Source organism: Trachemys scripta, chromosome 5 (genome assembly GCF_013100865.1).
Source record: "Trachemys scripta elegans isolate TJP31775 chromosome 5, CAS_Tse_1.0, whole genome shotgun sequence".
Taxonomy (NCBI): domain Eukaryota; kingdom Metazoa; phylum Chordata; order Testudines; family Emydidae; genus Trachemys; species Trachemys scripta.
Genome location: NC_048302.1, coordinates 78566289 through 78581310, shown reverse-complemented (window position 1 = coordinate 78581310; position 15022 = coordinate 78566289). Strand labels below are relative to the sequence as shown.

General features: G+C 38.7%; 1 protein-coding gene across 1 annotated transcript in view; it reads left to right on the top strand.

Annotated features, from left to right (window-relative positions):
- The window catches only part of ENPP6 (ectonucleotide pyrophosphatase/phosphodiesterase 6), a 55399-nt gene extending 40622 nt beyond the window's left edge, over positions 1-14777 (top strand). Inside the window, exons 6-8 of the mRNA XM_034771415.1 lie at positions 2462-2599; positions 8239-8362; positions 9728-14777. Of these exons, the coding sequence (XP_034627306.1) occupies positions 2462-2599; positions 8239-8362; positions 9728-9933 (468 nt within the window). The 3' untranslated portion in view covers positions 9934-14777. The remainder of the gene's footprint in view (positions 1-2461; positions 2600-8238; positions 8363-9727) is intronic.
- The last annotated feature ends 245 nt before the right edge of the window (positions 14778-15022 follow it).

Sequence of the window (15022 nt, the reverse complement as noted above, 5' to 3'; positions counted from 1 at the left end):
AACAGAGCTGGTATTGTACTGACTTGATGGTCTGACCATCTGAAGCTAGTGCCAGGGTTTAAAGTGGTCTCAAAGAAGTGCCAGAGCTTTCATGTAGGGCTCACACAGGTTATTAAAATACTCATAATGCCCTCTCTCTGGAGGCTGACCTGCCTCAATCTCATGTCACAGGCCTTTATATTTTTTGGCTGGATCTGTAAACCAGCCACCGTAATGCTTGCTATCACATTGACAGAGCTCATGCTCAGTTCAACAAAGCACCTGCTTAAGTTCCATTAAATGGCTCTATATCCCTGGGTAGTGATGGAATGCAGGGTGTTGCTGCATGGGGATTTTTTTCTGAAGGAGTTTTCTTCACGACTCCAGAGCACAGAGTAATCAATAGTACCTATTTCATTTCCCTAATGGGAGTTTTGTTTTTTGTTTTTTGTTTTTTGTTTTTTAAAGGAAATTAAATTTATCATCTTTTCCTAGGAATGCTACTGCCCAGAGTGGGCCATCCTCCCTAACTTTCCCATTATCTACAGAGTGCATTTGAGTTTGCAGCTGATCATTTAGGGCTAGCCCAGTGCCTCTCAAACTTTTTTACTGGTGACCCCTTTCACATAGCAAGCCTCTGAGTGCGACCCCCCCTTATAAATTCAAAACACTTTTTAATACATTTAACACCATTATAACTGCTGGAGGCAAAGTGGGGTTTGGGGTGGAGGTTGACAGCTTGCGACCTCCCATGTAATAACTTTGTGATCCCCCTGAGGGGTCCTGACCCCCAGCTTGAGAATCCCTGGGCTAGCCTATATTGAAAAGTTACATTAGAAAAGCTATGTCTCTCAGGGGGTGTGGAAATCCCCCCATCCCCCCGAGAAACGTAGTTAAACTGACCTAACCCCCAGTGTAGAATTCAGTGGAATTCTTCCATCAACCTAGCTACTATCTGTAGGATTACCTAGAGTGATGGGAGAACTCCTCCTGTCTCTGTAGTGTGTGTCCACACTGAAGCTCTACAGAGGTCACCTGCAGTACTGTAGCTGTGCCGCTGTAGCGTTTTAAGTGTAGACATAGCCTAGGAGGCAGTTACTTTAACAGCACCAGAAGTAACCATCTCAAAGCTAGTGGACAGACTGTAATAAGTTCAGTAAGTACAGCCTTTTTTCCTGCAAGCCAGACTCTCCCATTCTTAACTCATGTCAAGTACTACCAGTACAATACTTTTGAGCAGTCCAATTCAATTTTAAAACAATAGGACTATTCACGAATTAAGGTTCAGCTCAACATAAGAGTGGCAGGATTTGACCCAGTGAGTCCAGTTATTAGACACTGGTGCATTGTTTCTTGATGGTGGCTGTAATTGTGGAGAGTTTCCATGTGAGGTGTATATTTGGCAGGGGAAGTGAAACAAAGCAAATCCACCCTGCACTCATCTGAAACCATCACTTAAATATTCAGGCCATTGGCCTAACTTTACTTAAAGGCTGTGAACTTTACCACACAATTAATGCATCTATCCTTTCATGTAGCTTATAACAATGAAAAGTGTGGAGAAGAGAGATTTATACCCTCAAGTTAAATAATGACACATCTCCACCATATGTTCTCTGAGTATTTCTGCTGAATAATTTGGGTTAAATTTGTATGCTGACATTCTAGACATAGGGCTAAGCGTCTTCAGAGCTCCAATAAAACATTGATGAATTAATCTCACGGCATCCTTATGAGATAGATGAGAGCTATTTTCTCAAACAGGGGCCCAGGGCAACTGCCCTTCAAATCCTCTCCCTCCCCACCCCAGCCCCAGGTGGTCCTGCCTACTAGAGCACACTTGTTTTCACTGTTTAACTCAGCCCTTGTCTACACTGGAGCGGGGGGGGGGGAAATCGATCTATGTTACGGAACGTCAGCTATGTGAATAACGTAGCTGAAGTTAACGTACTTAGGTCGACTTATCGTGGTGTCTTCACCGCGGTGAGTCGACTGCTGCCACACCCCCGTCGACTCTGCCTGCACCTCTCACGGCGCTGGAGTACAGGAGTTGATGGGAGAGCACTTGGGGGTCAATTTATCGCGTCTAGACTAGACACGATAAATAAATCCCCGCTGGATCGATCGCTGCCCGCTGATCCGACGGGTAGTGTAGACATACCCTCAGTATCTCCATAATTGTTTCCAGTGCTGTAGCTCAGTGTGCATGTGCATGTGTGCACATGTATACACACAAATTGGGTGTGTGTAGGGGGCAAATTTTCAAAGGAGCCTACTAAAACACATCTACCAAATTTGCATAAACACCCATTTGCACCTGCAAAGTCTCATTTTTGTATGCATTAATGAGTATTGGTGCACAGAACTGGACACTTATGAAGATAAGCTATCTGGTTTAAAAATGCAGAAGTTTTCCCTCACCAACAGATACATGTGCAATTTTTACAGGCAGATGGTTTTATAACTTTTGTTTCTTTTACAGGTGCATAATAAACTGAAAGCTGTGCAACACATGAATGTTTATAGCCTAGAGGAAATTCCAGATAGATTCTATTACAAAAAAGGGAAATTTGTGTCTCCTTTAACTCTTGTGGCTGAGGAAGGATGGTTCATAGCAGAGGTAATGTGTATGAACAAATTATTGATTTACCAGTCTGGTTAAAAAATATAATATATAAAATGAATAATAAAAAAGATGTAAAATTATAAGATTAATGGTGAGTTATACTACTGACTCGGAGTTTAGCTGGGATAAATACTACTGCCCCACATTTAAATACTAGAAATGTATTTTAAATGAAACAAACAGTGTGATAACTACATCAAATCTAAGTTAAGATTGGTCCTTTGTCCAGTCGTGGTATAATAAGAGCTGAAACTTATTCCCCTTTGCATATAATTATTTTTCCTCTTCATCCAGTTTACCTTTTCCTTTCAACCTTCCTCAGGTTAGGTTCAGGGATTACTTTCTTTTGCTACCTAAGATTATCCTAATGTATGACAATATTTCCTCCACCAGAGTACCCTTGACTTGGTTCCCCAAGTACTCTTCTGACATCACACTGTCCCTTAAAAATACTATCTGCTCTCTTGACTTCCCCCCATTTCCAATTATTTGCTACCATCTCCCTACCACTAAGCTCTACATTACTACAATTTTCAATAATTCCTTTGCTTCTGGTAATTTCCCCACCCTCTATGTAATTCAAAGGGGATGGATTTTTTTTGTTATAGATAAAAACTTATTTATAAGGAATCCATGCCCAAAGGTGATAAAAAAATCAGCATTTACGCAAGAAAGTAACTGTTTTAGGTGTATGTAAGTGAATGCTTACAAGTGGCTGAAGATGGGCATTTTGTTATCCGCCATAAGCACAACTATGTTAATGAAGTGTGTGTGTGTGTGTGTGTGTGTACGTACACACACACACACACACACACAGGTAGTTATGTGTAATTATTTTGAAAAAAAATTTTTTTTTTAAATCAAAAATGTAATTGACATACACGTGTAGGCTGTTTTATCCAAAAGGAAACCAAAGCACTTCACAGATGTAAAGCACTTCACAAAGTATTTCATAATCTTCCATTCCTTATATATCCAAAACTCCTATTTAACTCAGGTTTTGGAAGGAATACATAATCGAGAGAGCACTGATTTCTATGCATAGGACTCAGTTTAACTACCACTGAAATGCAATCACTTTCGGGGGTGGAATACAATGGCTATTTCAGAGTGCCTTCCAGAAAGGTGCTAAATGCTCCCGGGAGGCACTCATCTTGCAGGATCAGACCCTCTTGCAGTGCATACAGTAGCAACCACAGTCTGTAGACAGGAAATGAAGAATACCTTATCTAATTGAAACTGCAAGGATGAATTTTAGTAGGCAAACTGTAATTAAATATTACAGAACCCCGTATACAGAGTTTAATATCTAAGCACTTTTTTTTTAAAGTGGAATTTGTTACTCTTGTATATACAGAGACTTTCATAACAGTTCTTCATTATTATAAAATATTACTACTATTATTTAGTATTTGATATTTCATGCAAGTCTTTCAAAGTGCATTGCATTTAGGGTTGAGCAGGAAATAGTTTTCCCATCTCAAATTGGGACCAAAAAAAAAATCAAAATCTTGAAAAAAAAATGGAAACTAAAAGAGTTTTGAACCAAAAGCCCATAACTTTTTTGTTTCAAAAATGTCAAAAGGTGACATTTCAACCATTTCAAAACTTCTTTTCCAACTTTTTTTTTAAGTTGGGAAATTCATCAAAACTCTTTCCCACAAATAATTTCTGATCTGACAAATAACTTTTTGGTGAAAAACATTTCCTCAAAAAATTCTCGAGCAGCTTTAACAACAAATGTTACTTAAGCCTCACAATCCTGAAGTTGGGTAACTATGGTTATACACATTTTATAGACAGGTAAATGAAGGCACCACTATGTTAAGTAATTTGTCCAAAGTCACTTAGTGGTGACATAAGTCAGTAACAGAGTTGGAAATAGAACCTAGGAGTACTGGCTCCCAGTCTCTCTCTCTAATAACTATACCACACTTGCCTCACAAATTAACATAGCTAAACAGAACAGCTCCTTTTATGCCTGTCATATAGTTATCTGACTGCCACATTTTCAACATAACACCTCTAGTTTGTGATGCTGAGTTTCACAAACTTACCTAAATGCCTCCTTTAAAAAAATCATTCGTGAATATGGATTGGTGAGCTGCACATTTTTAGTTTAAAAATCTAAATACCACTGATGAGTTTCAAGAATATATAAAAAAAGTATCTGAAACCATTTTCTTTAATTGATTTTTAAAAAACCTTTTTAAAACCTTTTGTTCAGTACCAGCTTAACATTCAGAACACTTATGAATACTGAAAAAAATTTAAATAATGGAAATTTGACAAATCCTTAACAACAGTAGAGCAAACATTGCTTACTACAAAATTATTTCTGTCTTTCTGCCCATTCCTCCCTATTGTTTCTGATTTTCAAGAATGCCCTCTCATTCAGTCAGTCAATTCTTCCTCACTCTGGGTGTATTTTCATTATCTGAGACTCAGGTTTGAAAAAGAAGTTGTGTGTCATATTTTTAAAGTAATAATTGAGATTTCAATTATTTTTCTGCCCAAACCACTGAAAAGAGTTTGTCAACTTTTTCCTATTGTGTTCACCTTTTAAATTTTTTTTAAACTTTCCATTGTTATTAGTACTCTCTGAGCACTACTCACATTATTATTGAGCAGAAAGGGGGAATGTCTCTGGAATTCTACCCTCTTCATATGTTCCAGACTTCACTTTTGTATTTCACTATCCAAAGCTCAATACTCCCAGCCGGCCCCCCTTTTTTTTTTTATAAGTTCTGTTGGTTTCGGTGTTGATACTATTTTGTTCCTCCTGAACCATTACTCATTCTTTACTCCAATTTAATTTTCAATATAATGTATTTGTGTTTCAGTATCTCAATACTTAATGCTTTGCTTGCTGGCCTGTCTATGTTACGTACCTCTACTGCTGTACTTTCTGCAGTTTAAACAAGCTGAATTTGTACTTACAAACAAACATAAGTATGTAGGAGAACCTTAGAATGTCGGAAGGGTTAGGGAATTGCGTGGCCTTGTACATTAGCATTTCACTGTTAGAGATCAACGTTCAGTCTTGGTTTAAGTTAGATAGGAGAAATAGGTTTGTCAAATCTCATCCTAGCTCCCATTTGTGCAAATCACAAAATCACTGCACATGCTGGCACAGTTCTGAGCTACTGGTACTCTCTTCTCAACAGAAGCAGGACTGGGTTAGCAAGGGGAGTTATTGCGAGTTAGGACGGAGTGTGGTGTCCTGGGAACAGTATGTTGGGAACGTGGCATAGCACCTGCCCATACTATGCTTGCCTGAAGCCAGTGCTATTAATGACCCTATGCAACCATTTGCCAATGTAAAAGAAAGTAACATGTTTTCTCACCCAAATACCAGCAAAAAGTTTCTATGTTTCTGACTGCATTTCACAGCTGCAGTAAGGTACTATTCTCCTTGTACTCTTGGGCTGGTGATCGAAAGGCATTCTGTTTCCTGAGTTTGGCATTCCTAGGGAAACAGCTGAGTCCATAACATCTGACAGTGCTTTTAAAAGGTTTAACTTCAGCCATGTCATGATATCTCCAAAGAAACTTTGCAACTTAGATAAGACTTGGCATGACTTGAGTGGATGCCAACAAATGCTATACAACTTGTCCTATAGTGAGCAGCCAATTAGTTTCCTGGAACTCCATTAAGCAGAATAGTGGTGTAGGCAGGCACTATAGTAGAAGATTATACAAAAAGGCAGACTGAGTCCATTTTCTCTTCAGCTTGCTCTGAGTGCTGTCAGTGAAATCAATGGAGACAAGGCAACAGATTTAATTTGTCAACTAGAACTGTTCAATTATCTTGAACATCTGCTGACTGTTATATACAAAGAAATGCATGGATACTCAAGGGGTTCCTGCAGTTAGCAGCCTAAAGATCTACACTTTACAATACATATTTTTTTTATAGATCCCACAGTTTCTATCCATGGTCAATTGTTTGGGAGGGGGAAGAAGAGAGAATAAAATCAGATAATAAATATAAATAAAATGGAAATGAATCTTAAATCAGTCTGTCTCATCACTGGTCCGAGTTTACTGGAGCTATGGATACAAGGTGCACACACTATCTCTCTAGTCTGGGGCCTGGCCACTCAATGCCACTGTTACTCATCAGTCAGGAGAATTTTAACATATCATTAATTGATGAAGTGAATATTATTTAGAAGTCACTGAAGAGATTACAATTATTTCTCCCTGGTCACCCAGCTCTAGTCCTGATCCGATGCCCAAGCATGGTGTTAGTAGGCACTGCTAATCATGCCATTTTTTGGATGAGATGTAAAAGTGAGATCCTGATTCCTGACCACTTGTGTTCATTCAGGACTCATGGTCCTTTTAAAAACAGTAGGAGTGTTAACTCCAGGGTTCTGGCAAAATTCCAACTTTGATAATTACATTATGGTCTTCATAAATTCCCTCTGCAGTTTCAGATAACTACGTTGTCTTCTTTACTTCATGCCCTAAAATATTTGTGTGGCATTGTGTGTTGTTCAACAGCTGCAACATTTCATTCCAGGGAGGATGCAATCCAGTGATGGAGGAAATACCCCTCCATTATTGCTTGCATGTCAGTTGTTAACACCTCTAGGAACCTCCTGGATGAAAAGTACTACAATGAATTTTTGTTAAGTAATTGTTACTATGGAGCTGGAGAGACTGATTCCGGAGAAATGTTTAAAAGTACTATTTCTGTGTAACATGGTTAAGTGAAAACAAACTGGAGATACGATAACTGTGTACAAGTATCTGAAGAATGTGAACACTAAGGAAGGAAAAGCATTGTTGGAGTGGTCTACATGGGTATAACTAGGAGCAATAGTATGAAACTAAGCAAAAGAAAACATAGGGTGAATGTCCTCAGCAAAAACTTCCACAGACCTGATTAGGAATAGCCTCCTAAAGGAAGCCTCATTGCTTCAATAATAAAGCAAGCAAACCGGACAAAACATTTGAGAATTTGTTGTAGGGAAGAGTCCTGTGCTGATTGGATTGACTGGATGAAATGGACCAACTTTTTTAACAGGTCTTTTCCTTTTCTGGCTTTTATGACATTGGTAATGAGGGCAAAGGACAAAATTACATGTAAATTATTCCACTGAATTGAACGACAGAAATTGGTCAGAAAGTGGCATTGCTAGGAAGCAGCCATAGAAGAACTCATTGATATGGACTAGCTCTGTATCTATATTCACCGACCAGAAACATTCAAAGAAGAGGGGAATACAAATTTAAAAGGTTATCTTCCCCGTTAGCTGCCCTCAGGCTCAGGGCCTGAAGATGTGGCATTGTATACAATTGAAGGTAATAACAATATAAGGATATTCTCATGTGCCTTCCTTTTACGGTTGAATTCTATTGTAATGAATCAAGTGCCGTTTCAATATACTTGCTATGTCCCCTATTGGTGACTATATCCTGCCCTTTCAGGGGTTGGACTTAATGATCTAATAAGTCTTTTCCATCTCTGACTACTACGATCCTATGACTACGGAGACAGAACATAAACTCCATTACAAAATAAAGGTTACGATACATTATTAATTACCCAGTTCCTTCATTATTTAAAGGCTCCCTCTTATGGCATTTATATGTTAACTTGTGTTTTGTTTCTCTTCCCCCAGAGTAAAGAGAAACTTCCATTTTGGGAGAATGGCACAGGGAAAAAGGAGGCCTGGCAGAATGGGTGGCATGGATATGACAATGAGCTCATGAACATGAGGGGATTCTTCCTCGCATATGGGCCAGGTAGGCCAAATGAATGATCAGATAATCACAAACTCCCCACCACACTCCGCCTCGCCTCTACAATAGCTTCAGAGAAAAGGCAGATCCACAGTGCTGCAGTGTTTTGGGTGGAGCGTTGATGTAGAAGTTAATTCTGGACATGGAGCCTTTCCATCACAGCCCATATGAAAGTAGAGCAAGGTTGTTCTCCTTTTAGCCTCTATATCTTATGTGAAACTAGGGGAGAAACCAATGATTACATTTGCTTTGCCCTTCAGACATCATGCACTTTGTATGGCCACCTGATGGTAAGTGTGCAGGAACCTACCACTATGATCACCCAAGCCTCGGATCAGCATTGAGTATCCCTTCCTGTTAATGTACTCCAAGGCTCGCACATGGGCCCATCAATAGGTCCTGTATTGTTTGAGATCCTCAATTGTTTAAATCCTTCAGTGATCTTTGGCACATTGGCACTTCTATTCCAGGCCCTGGCAACTCACGATGTATTGCTATGTATACTTCCATGACATGCACACTATCATAGACTTCCCAATCAACCCGTAATTATCTGGGACGACGTGGAGTCTCAGATCCTGATCTCTGTGTTGCGTATATTATGCTATTTCTATACTACTACTAATATACAGGGTGCACAGGATTTAATCAGCAGATCTGAACACATTCTGTAGGTGTGTACCATTTTCCCCATTTTACAGATGGGGAAACTAAGCACAGAGACATCAAGTGATTTGCCCAGGGCTAAACAGGAAGTCTCCTAATTCCCAAAACAGTTTCCAATCCATTGAACCTTGCTGTTCTCAGCTAGGCTTGAGCTCTTTTAAATCTACATGAAATATAGGTATTCTTTTTTAGTCTTGGCAAAGGGCTCATCAAGACAGAGTAGCTCCTTTGATAACCATGTGGTTATTACTTATATCAAACACCTGCTGCATCATTACATAGAGAATTTCTGAGTCCCAGTTTGTCAGACCCTTTAAATATCGACTAGTGCATGCTCTTTACAGATGAGGGAAAAAATAGATTCAGAATCTTTCACACAATCATTGCAAAGCAAAACTGTCTGCTGAAAAGGCAGCAGAGCGATGTTTAAATGCACAAACATGTAAACATTTAAATAGCTCCTATGTTTAATAGTTCCATTCTCTTTTCTTATTTGCCCAATTAATTTTAACAGATAATTTTGTGTCCTACTCACAAGACTTTCTATTAGTCTCTGGAAAGACATTAGGTCCCCATCCCACCTAATTCCTTGTTTATTGGATGCTCCTGCAATTCAAAACCTCAAGCAAAAGAAATTATCCAACGTTAAATCCTGCCTGCCATTCAGAGACTAAAACATCTCTTTGCATTTCTTTGTTTCAGATTTCAAATCTAACTTCAGGGCGCCTCCAATCAGATCGGTTGATGTTTACAACATCATGTGCAATATTGCAGGAATACAGCCACTATCAAACAATGGATCCTGGTCCAGAGTGGAGTGTATGTTAAAAAATAATGCCAGTTTGGCACAGTTATTCCAGTGGAGCAGCTGTGTGCTTGCATTAATTCTACTTTTATTGTTTGCATAAAGATCTCGTTACTCTGTCCCCAAAACAATATTGGTCAGTGTGACCAGTAACTTGATTTTTTTTTTTTAATTTTAGAATTCTTTATTTGAATAATGGCTTCAGTAACAGAATACTGTCTGGGTAAATTGCACCTATTCACCCAAATTCATCCCTCAAGTTACACAAGGGATAAATCACAGTGGTTATAACAAATGCAAAACCAAATATTGCTTTCATTTACACTGTTGTAAGTATATACAGCAGTGTCAATGAGAGCAGAATGTAGCTCATTGTGAACGTGAGTGAGAAAGTTACTCCAGGAGATAGAGAATGAATTCCCCTTATACTACCATATCTAACTAAGGAGACGCTTTCACCTCTGCATAGTTAGGGGCTCAAGACTGGATATCGGCCTTTGTAATTTTACTGATTGTTTTATTCTGGATTATTTCTTTATCTCTGCTACAGCCCTGCCCTCTCCTCACAAAGCAGTTACATGCATGGTGTACACTGCCCCATTCCTTTAAACAGGAATAAACAGCCTCTCTCCACTCTGCTACAATAAGCACAACCCTAAGAAAAAGTAGGCATGGGAGCATTCAAGAACCATAACATCCTTCTTTCCCCACACTTTGTCTCTCCTTCTCCCTTAAGAACATCACTCCCCTCAGCTCATAGAACCATAGAAACCTAGGGTTAGAAGGGACCACAAGGATCATCTAGTCTAATCCTCTGCCAAGATGCAGGATTTGTTGTTTCTCAACCGTCCAAGACAGAGGTCATTCCTGCACCCATTCAAGTCAGAAGAGTTTTACCATGGACTTGAATGAGTTTGAGAGCAAGCAGAGAGTGAAAGTTCCACAATGAAGCCAAACCTGAACTCAGGTCATCTATGTGGCAGTTTATTAGAAGAGCCCATTGGTGATTTTTAAATTTAACGTACCACCTGCCTATACAGAGGGCGCCATTTATTTCACAATTCTAAGGCCACCAAATTTGCTACCCATATTTTTACCTCGGAACCTAAGATTCATTAAGAAGAAAAAAAAACCAGAATATTTTTAGCCCTTAAGCTTGAGAAAAAACCTTGAAAATGTGACTCGAGTGTCTACTGATTCAGTAGCTTTGGGAGATATGAACTGTTCTGTTCTTCTAAATAGGACAGTGACTCTGAAACCAAAAGATGACAATTTAAATATTAACTGTTTCACTGCTGATCATTTTAGCAGAAAAATCCAGCCAAATATGTTTTAGCCCCAAAAAGCCCCACTGTGGCAAAAGCCCCAAACAAGTACTGTGATGCTGGCATGCACTGTCAATGCAAAAACCTCCATGATGTTGACAACTGAAAGCAGAGAGAAGGCAGAAAATAAATTGCATTCCATATCAGAATAAACAACACAGGGACTATTGTGCTAATTGCAATCTTCATTTTCTACTTAATTCATTAAAAACCTCCCAGTTACATCTAAATGAAATGGCCACTGAATTTCCAGTCTGCTGCGGAATACAGGGCCTTTCTAATTGAGGCCCAGCTTACTGAGTCTTGTCTATAGATTTTCAAGGTGAAAACTCATTTCCGTTTGCCAAAATTCTACCAGGTTTCTGTCTATCATAGAAATGTAAGGCTGGAAGGGACCTCAAGAGGTCAGCTAGTCCATCCCTCCCATGCTGAGACACTCAAAATCTGAAATTATTTAATGGCAGTTAGCTCTGATGATGTGTCACTGTCAGAATGGCTAGAATCTTATTCTGCACCCATCAGTGGGGTATCTGAATACCTGTATAACTAACAGGAAGGCCTGGCCCTTCTAACTCCATGGAATAGCATTTGTACTTCTCAATCACATGCACTCAACAAAGAAGGTAGAAGAGAAAAATAGAAACACAATAAATTCGAAGTGCACAAGTGAAGAAATGAGATGTAACCATGCTGCAGAAGGCCTTAGCCATAAATCAAAATATGCCAGTGACAAGTATAATAGAACAGTTTGGAACACAACTGGTTTGTGTCTCTTTCCGGAAGAAGTAGCAAAACAACACCACAAGTTCTCGCTGTTCCAGTACATCAGCTGAACTCTTGAAAGTTTTCAGCATCTATTGCTTTTCTACCAGCAGCATCAGGGAAGAGCATGGTTTTAAGTGATTCCCATTCAAGCAATGGATCATGCAATACATATGGCTCTTTTCCCTTCAGAAGGTGCTTTCTGCAGCAGGGAGACAGGTTTATACTGGTGGACTTTCAAAAGACTTTTTATCCTTTAGCCAGTGCTATAGTAGTGAGAGGAGGAGCTCATAGGAGATATCCAGGTTTGACATTCAAAGCCATCTCTCACACAACAAGGATGACAGGAGGACCACCAAAAATTATACAAAATGAATATTTCATCACAGGGACCTCAAACCCAGTCTTAAGTTGTATTGGTAAAGTTAGATAGGGATAGACTCTTGCGGTGTCATGTCTACACTGGAGCTGAAAGGCGTAAATTCCAGTTTGGGTAGATATGACTGATCGATCTAGCATGCCAAAATAGTCATGGCTAAATGGGCAGTGGAATGGGCTAGCTGAGTGCATACTTAGGGTCTCAGATAGGATTGAATTCAGAACAGATAGCCCATCCTGCTGCCCCTGTAGCCACAGGATGCTACTAGTTTTAGTGCTCTAGGTTGATCAGAGCCAGCAGGATATGTTAACCCCAGCTGGAAATTATACCTTCAGCTCCAGTGCAGACATACACTTGAAGGCAATTCATCTCGGAGGTTAAAGTCCCAAGATATTAAGGTAAACCTGAACAAAAACAGGGAGGCAGAAGTAGCAAATCCCAACTAAGAAGCTGATTGTGCCAATTTTACTTTGACACTATAGTTAGAGTTAGGTTCTAGTCAACATAAAATGGTAGAATCTGGCCCTAAACCAATAGCTACTTTATTTATTTCAGAAGATTAATTTCGCTTAGTTGTTAAAATATTTTGCTGCTGTACTGCTTGACGTTAAATATGGGGGAGCTACATGCATTTCAAAATGTTAGTTACACATCTTTACATAATTTTATTTTTTAAATGTTTTCATTGTAAAAAACCCACCATATCTAGAAAAGAGACATTTAGGGTTTGGTCCTGCAAGGACCCTAAGTACCCTTAACTCCTCATGATGCTGATGGAAGTAGAGGGCAGTCAGCTTTACCTCAAAGGAGGGGCTCAGCACATTGTCAGAATGAACTCCTGTGGAAAGATTAGGGTCCTTCGTGTATAAAATAAACCTCTAAAAATTAATGAGCACACAAACCCAGAGTAAAGCACATTTTGGATTGGTTTGGTATGGTTAATTTAAGGATAAATGATTACAGCATGAAAAAAAATCAAATTAAACTTGACAAAAGACTTCTGTAATAGCTGTAAAGATTTATGTAATGTGTTTTTAAAACTCAAGTGAACCATCAAATCAATTGGGGGTGGGGGGGAGAAAATCAGCCTTCGTTATCAGGCTGTTGAGTATAAAAGGCAATTTAGGGCTTTCTAAGCATTTGCAGTGGCTGTGAAACAAGCATCTATTGTTCAGAGTTCCCCGTTGCTCTTTAATGGGCCAGGCTCAATGAATTCACTGGAGCACATTTTTTTTAAAAAGTGAGAGAATTATCGGTATAAAAGATAACCAAATGACTAAATTACAAAGTTTTGTTTGAAAACCAACAGGATATATAAAACACACACTAATCCCTTGACATTCTGGAGACTTAAATCCTATAATAAAAAGATTTCAATATTCTCTTACAGAGAAAACAAAGAGCATAAAGGCACAGGGCCAGATTCTGATTTCTGTTACACTGGTGTAAATCAGGAATAACTATTCAATTGAGTTATTCCACATTTAGATCAGTAAATGAGATCAACATTGCCCCACTACTGCATGTGTGTTTGTGGGTAACAGTTAGAAAAGTAAGTGTCCATATTCAAAAATTCTGAGTTTTTGCAAATATCGCAAAGTACATTTTCAGAATGTATGAGAATCTCATGGGGGTTTAGTGCAAACATCCTATGATAACAGGTTTCAGAGGGGTAGCCGTATTAGTCTGCATCAGCAAAAAGAACGAGGAGTACTTGTGGCACCTTAGAGATAACAAATGTATTTGGGCATAAGCTTTCTTGGGCTAAAACCCAAGCTTATGCCCAAATAAATGTGTTAGTCTCTAAGGTGCCACAAGTACTCCCCATTCTTTATCTTATGATAAAGCACTTCAAAATGTGTTCGATCTGTGAAAGGGAAATTCTGTAATAGATTTACATCAAGTTGGTCATCTCCAAGAGAACTGAGAAATGGATATGTTTTAGAAGTGCATCTTGCTTTTTTGGTATTTTTGTACCACTATACTGACTCATGCTCTGGTTCAAAAATCAGAGCATTTTGCCTGTAGTTTCCTTATCTGTGTAACACATAACTGAGATGAATGTATTTTTAAAACCATGGTTCTAAGTGATGCTTTCAACAATGATTGATTGTGAATGGGTGAATAATTATAAGAACACTGCATGATTTCTGTAAGAAATGGTATACATTTTTGTAAATAATGTAAGATTTAAAAAAAAAATCCTAGAACACCTTGTCTTTCCTGGTTGATTGTTACATCAAAATGTAGTCACGTGGTCCACTTCTCACTTACAAAAATAGAGATACCACAGTGTAAACAGTGTTTGAAGCTTATACTGACTAATCATCAGTGGGATGAATGATAACATTGTTTTAAAATGGTAAAGTCCTCAAAATATGCATGTAAATTACATATTAAATAAATTGCACAAGATAATGTGGCTTGCATGTTGGATAATTTTTCCAGGGGTATTATAATAAAGTTAACCTTTTGAATCTGTTTGGGTTTTTTTTCTTCCAACTGCATGTATAAACATAGCTGTATTAAATAACAGCACTGTCCATTGGTATCTCTACATCAACTAGGACATATCTGTAAACACTTCTAATTAAATTTGTAAGCTTCCTGGGGACAGAGATGTCTTTTTGTTTTATATTTGTACAGCACCTAGCACAATGAGGTATAACAGATTTTACTACTCACTGCCGGTGCACCTCCTTGTGGCTTATTTGAGGATTAGCTCA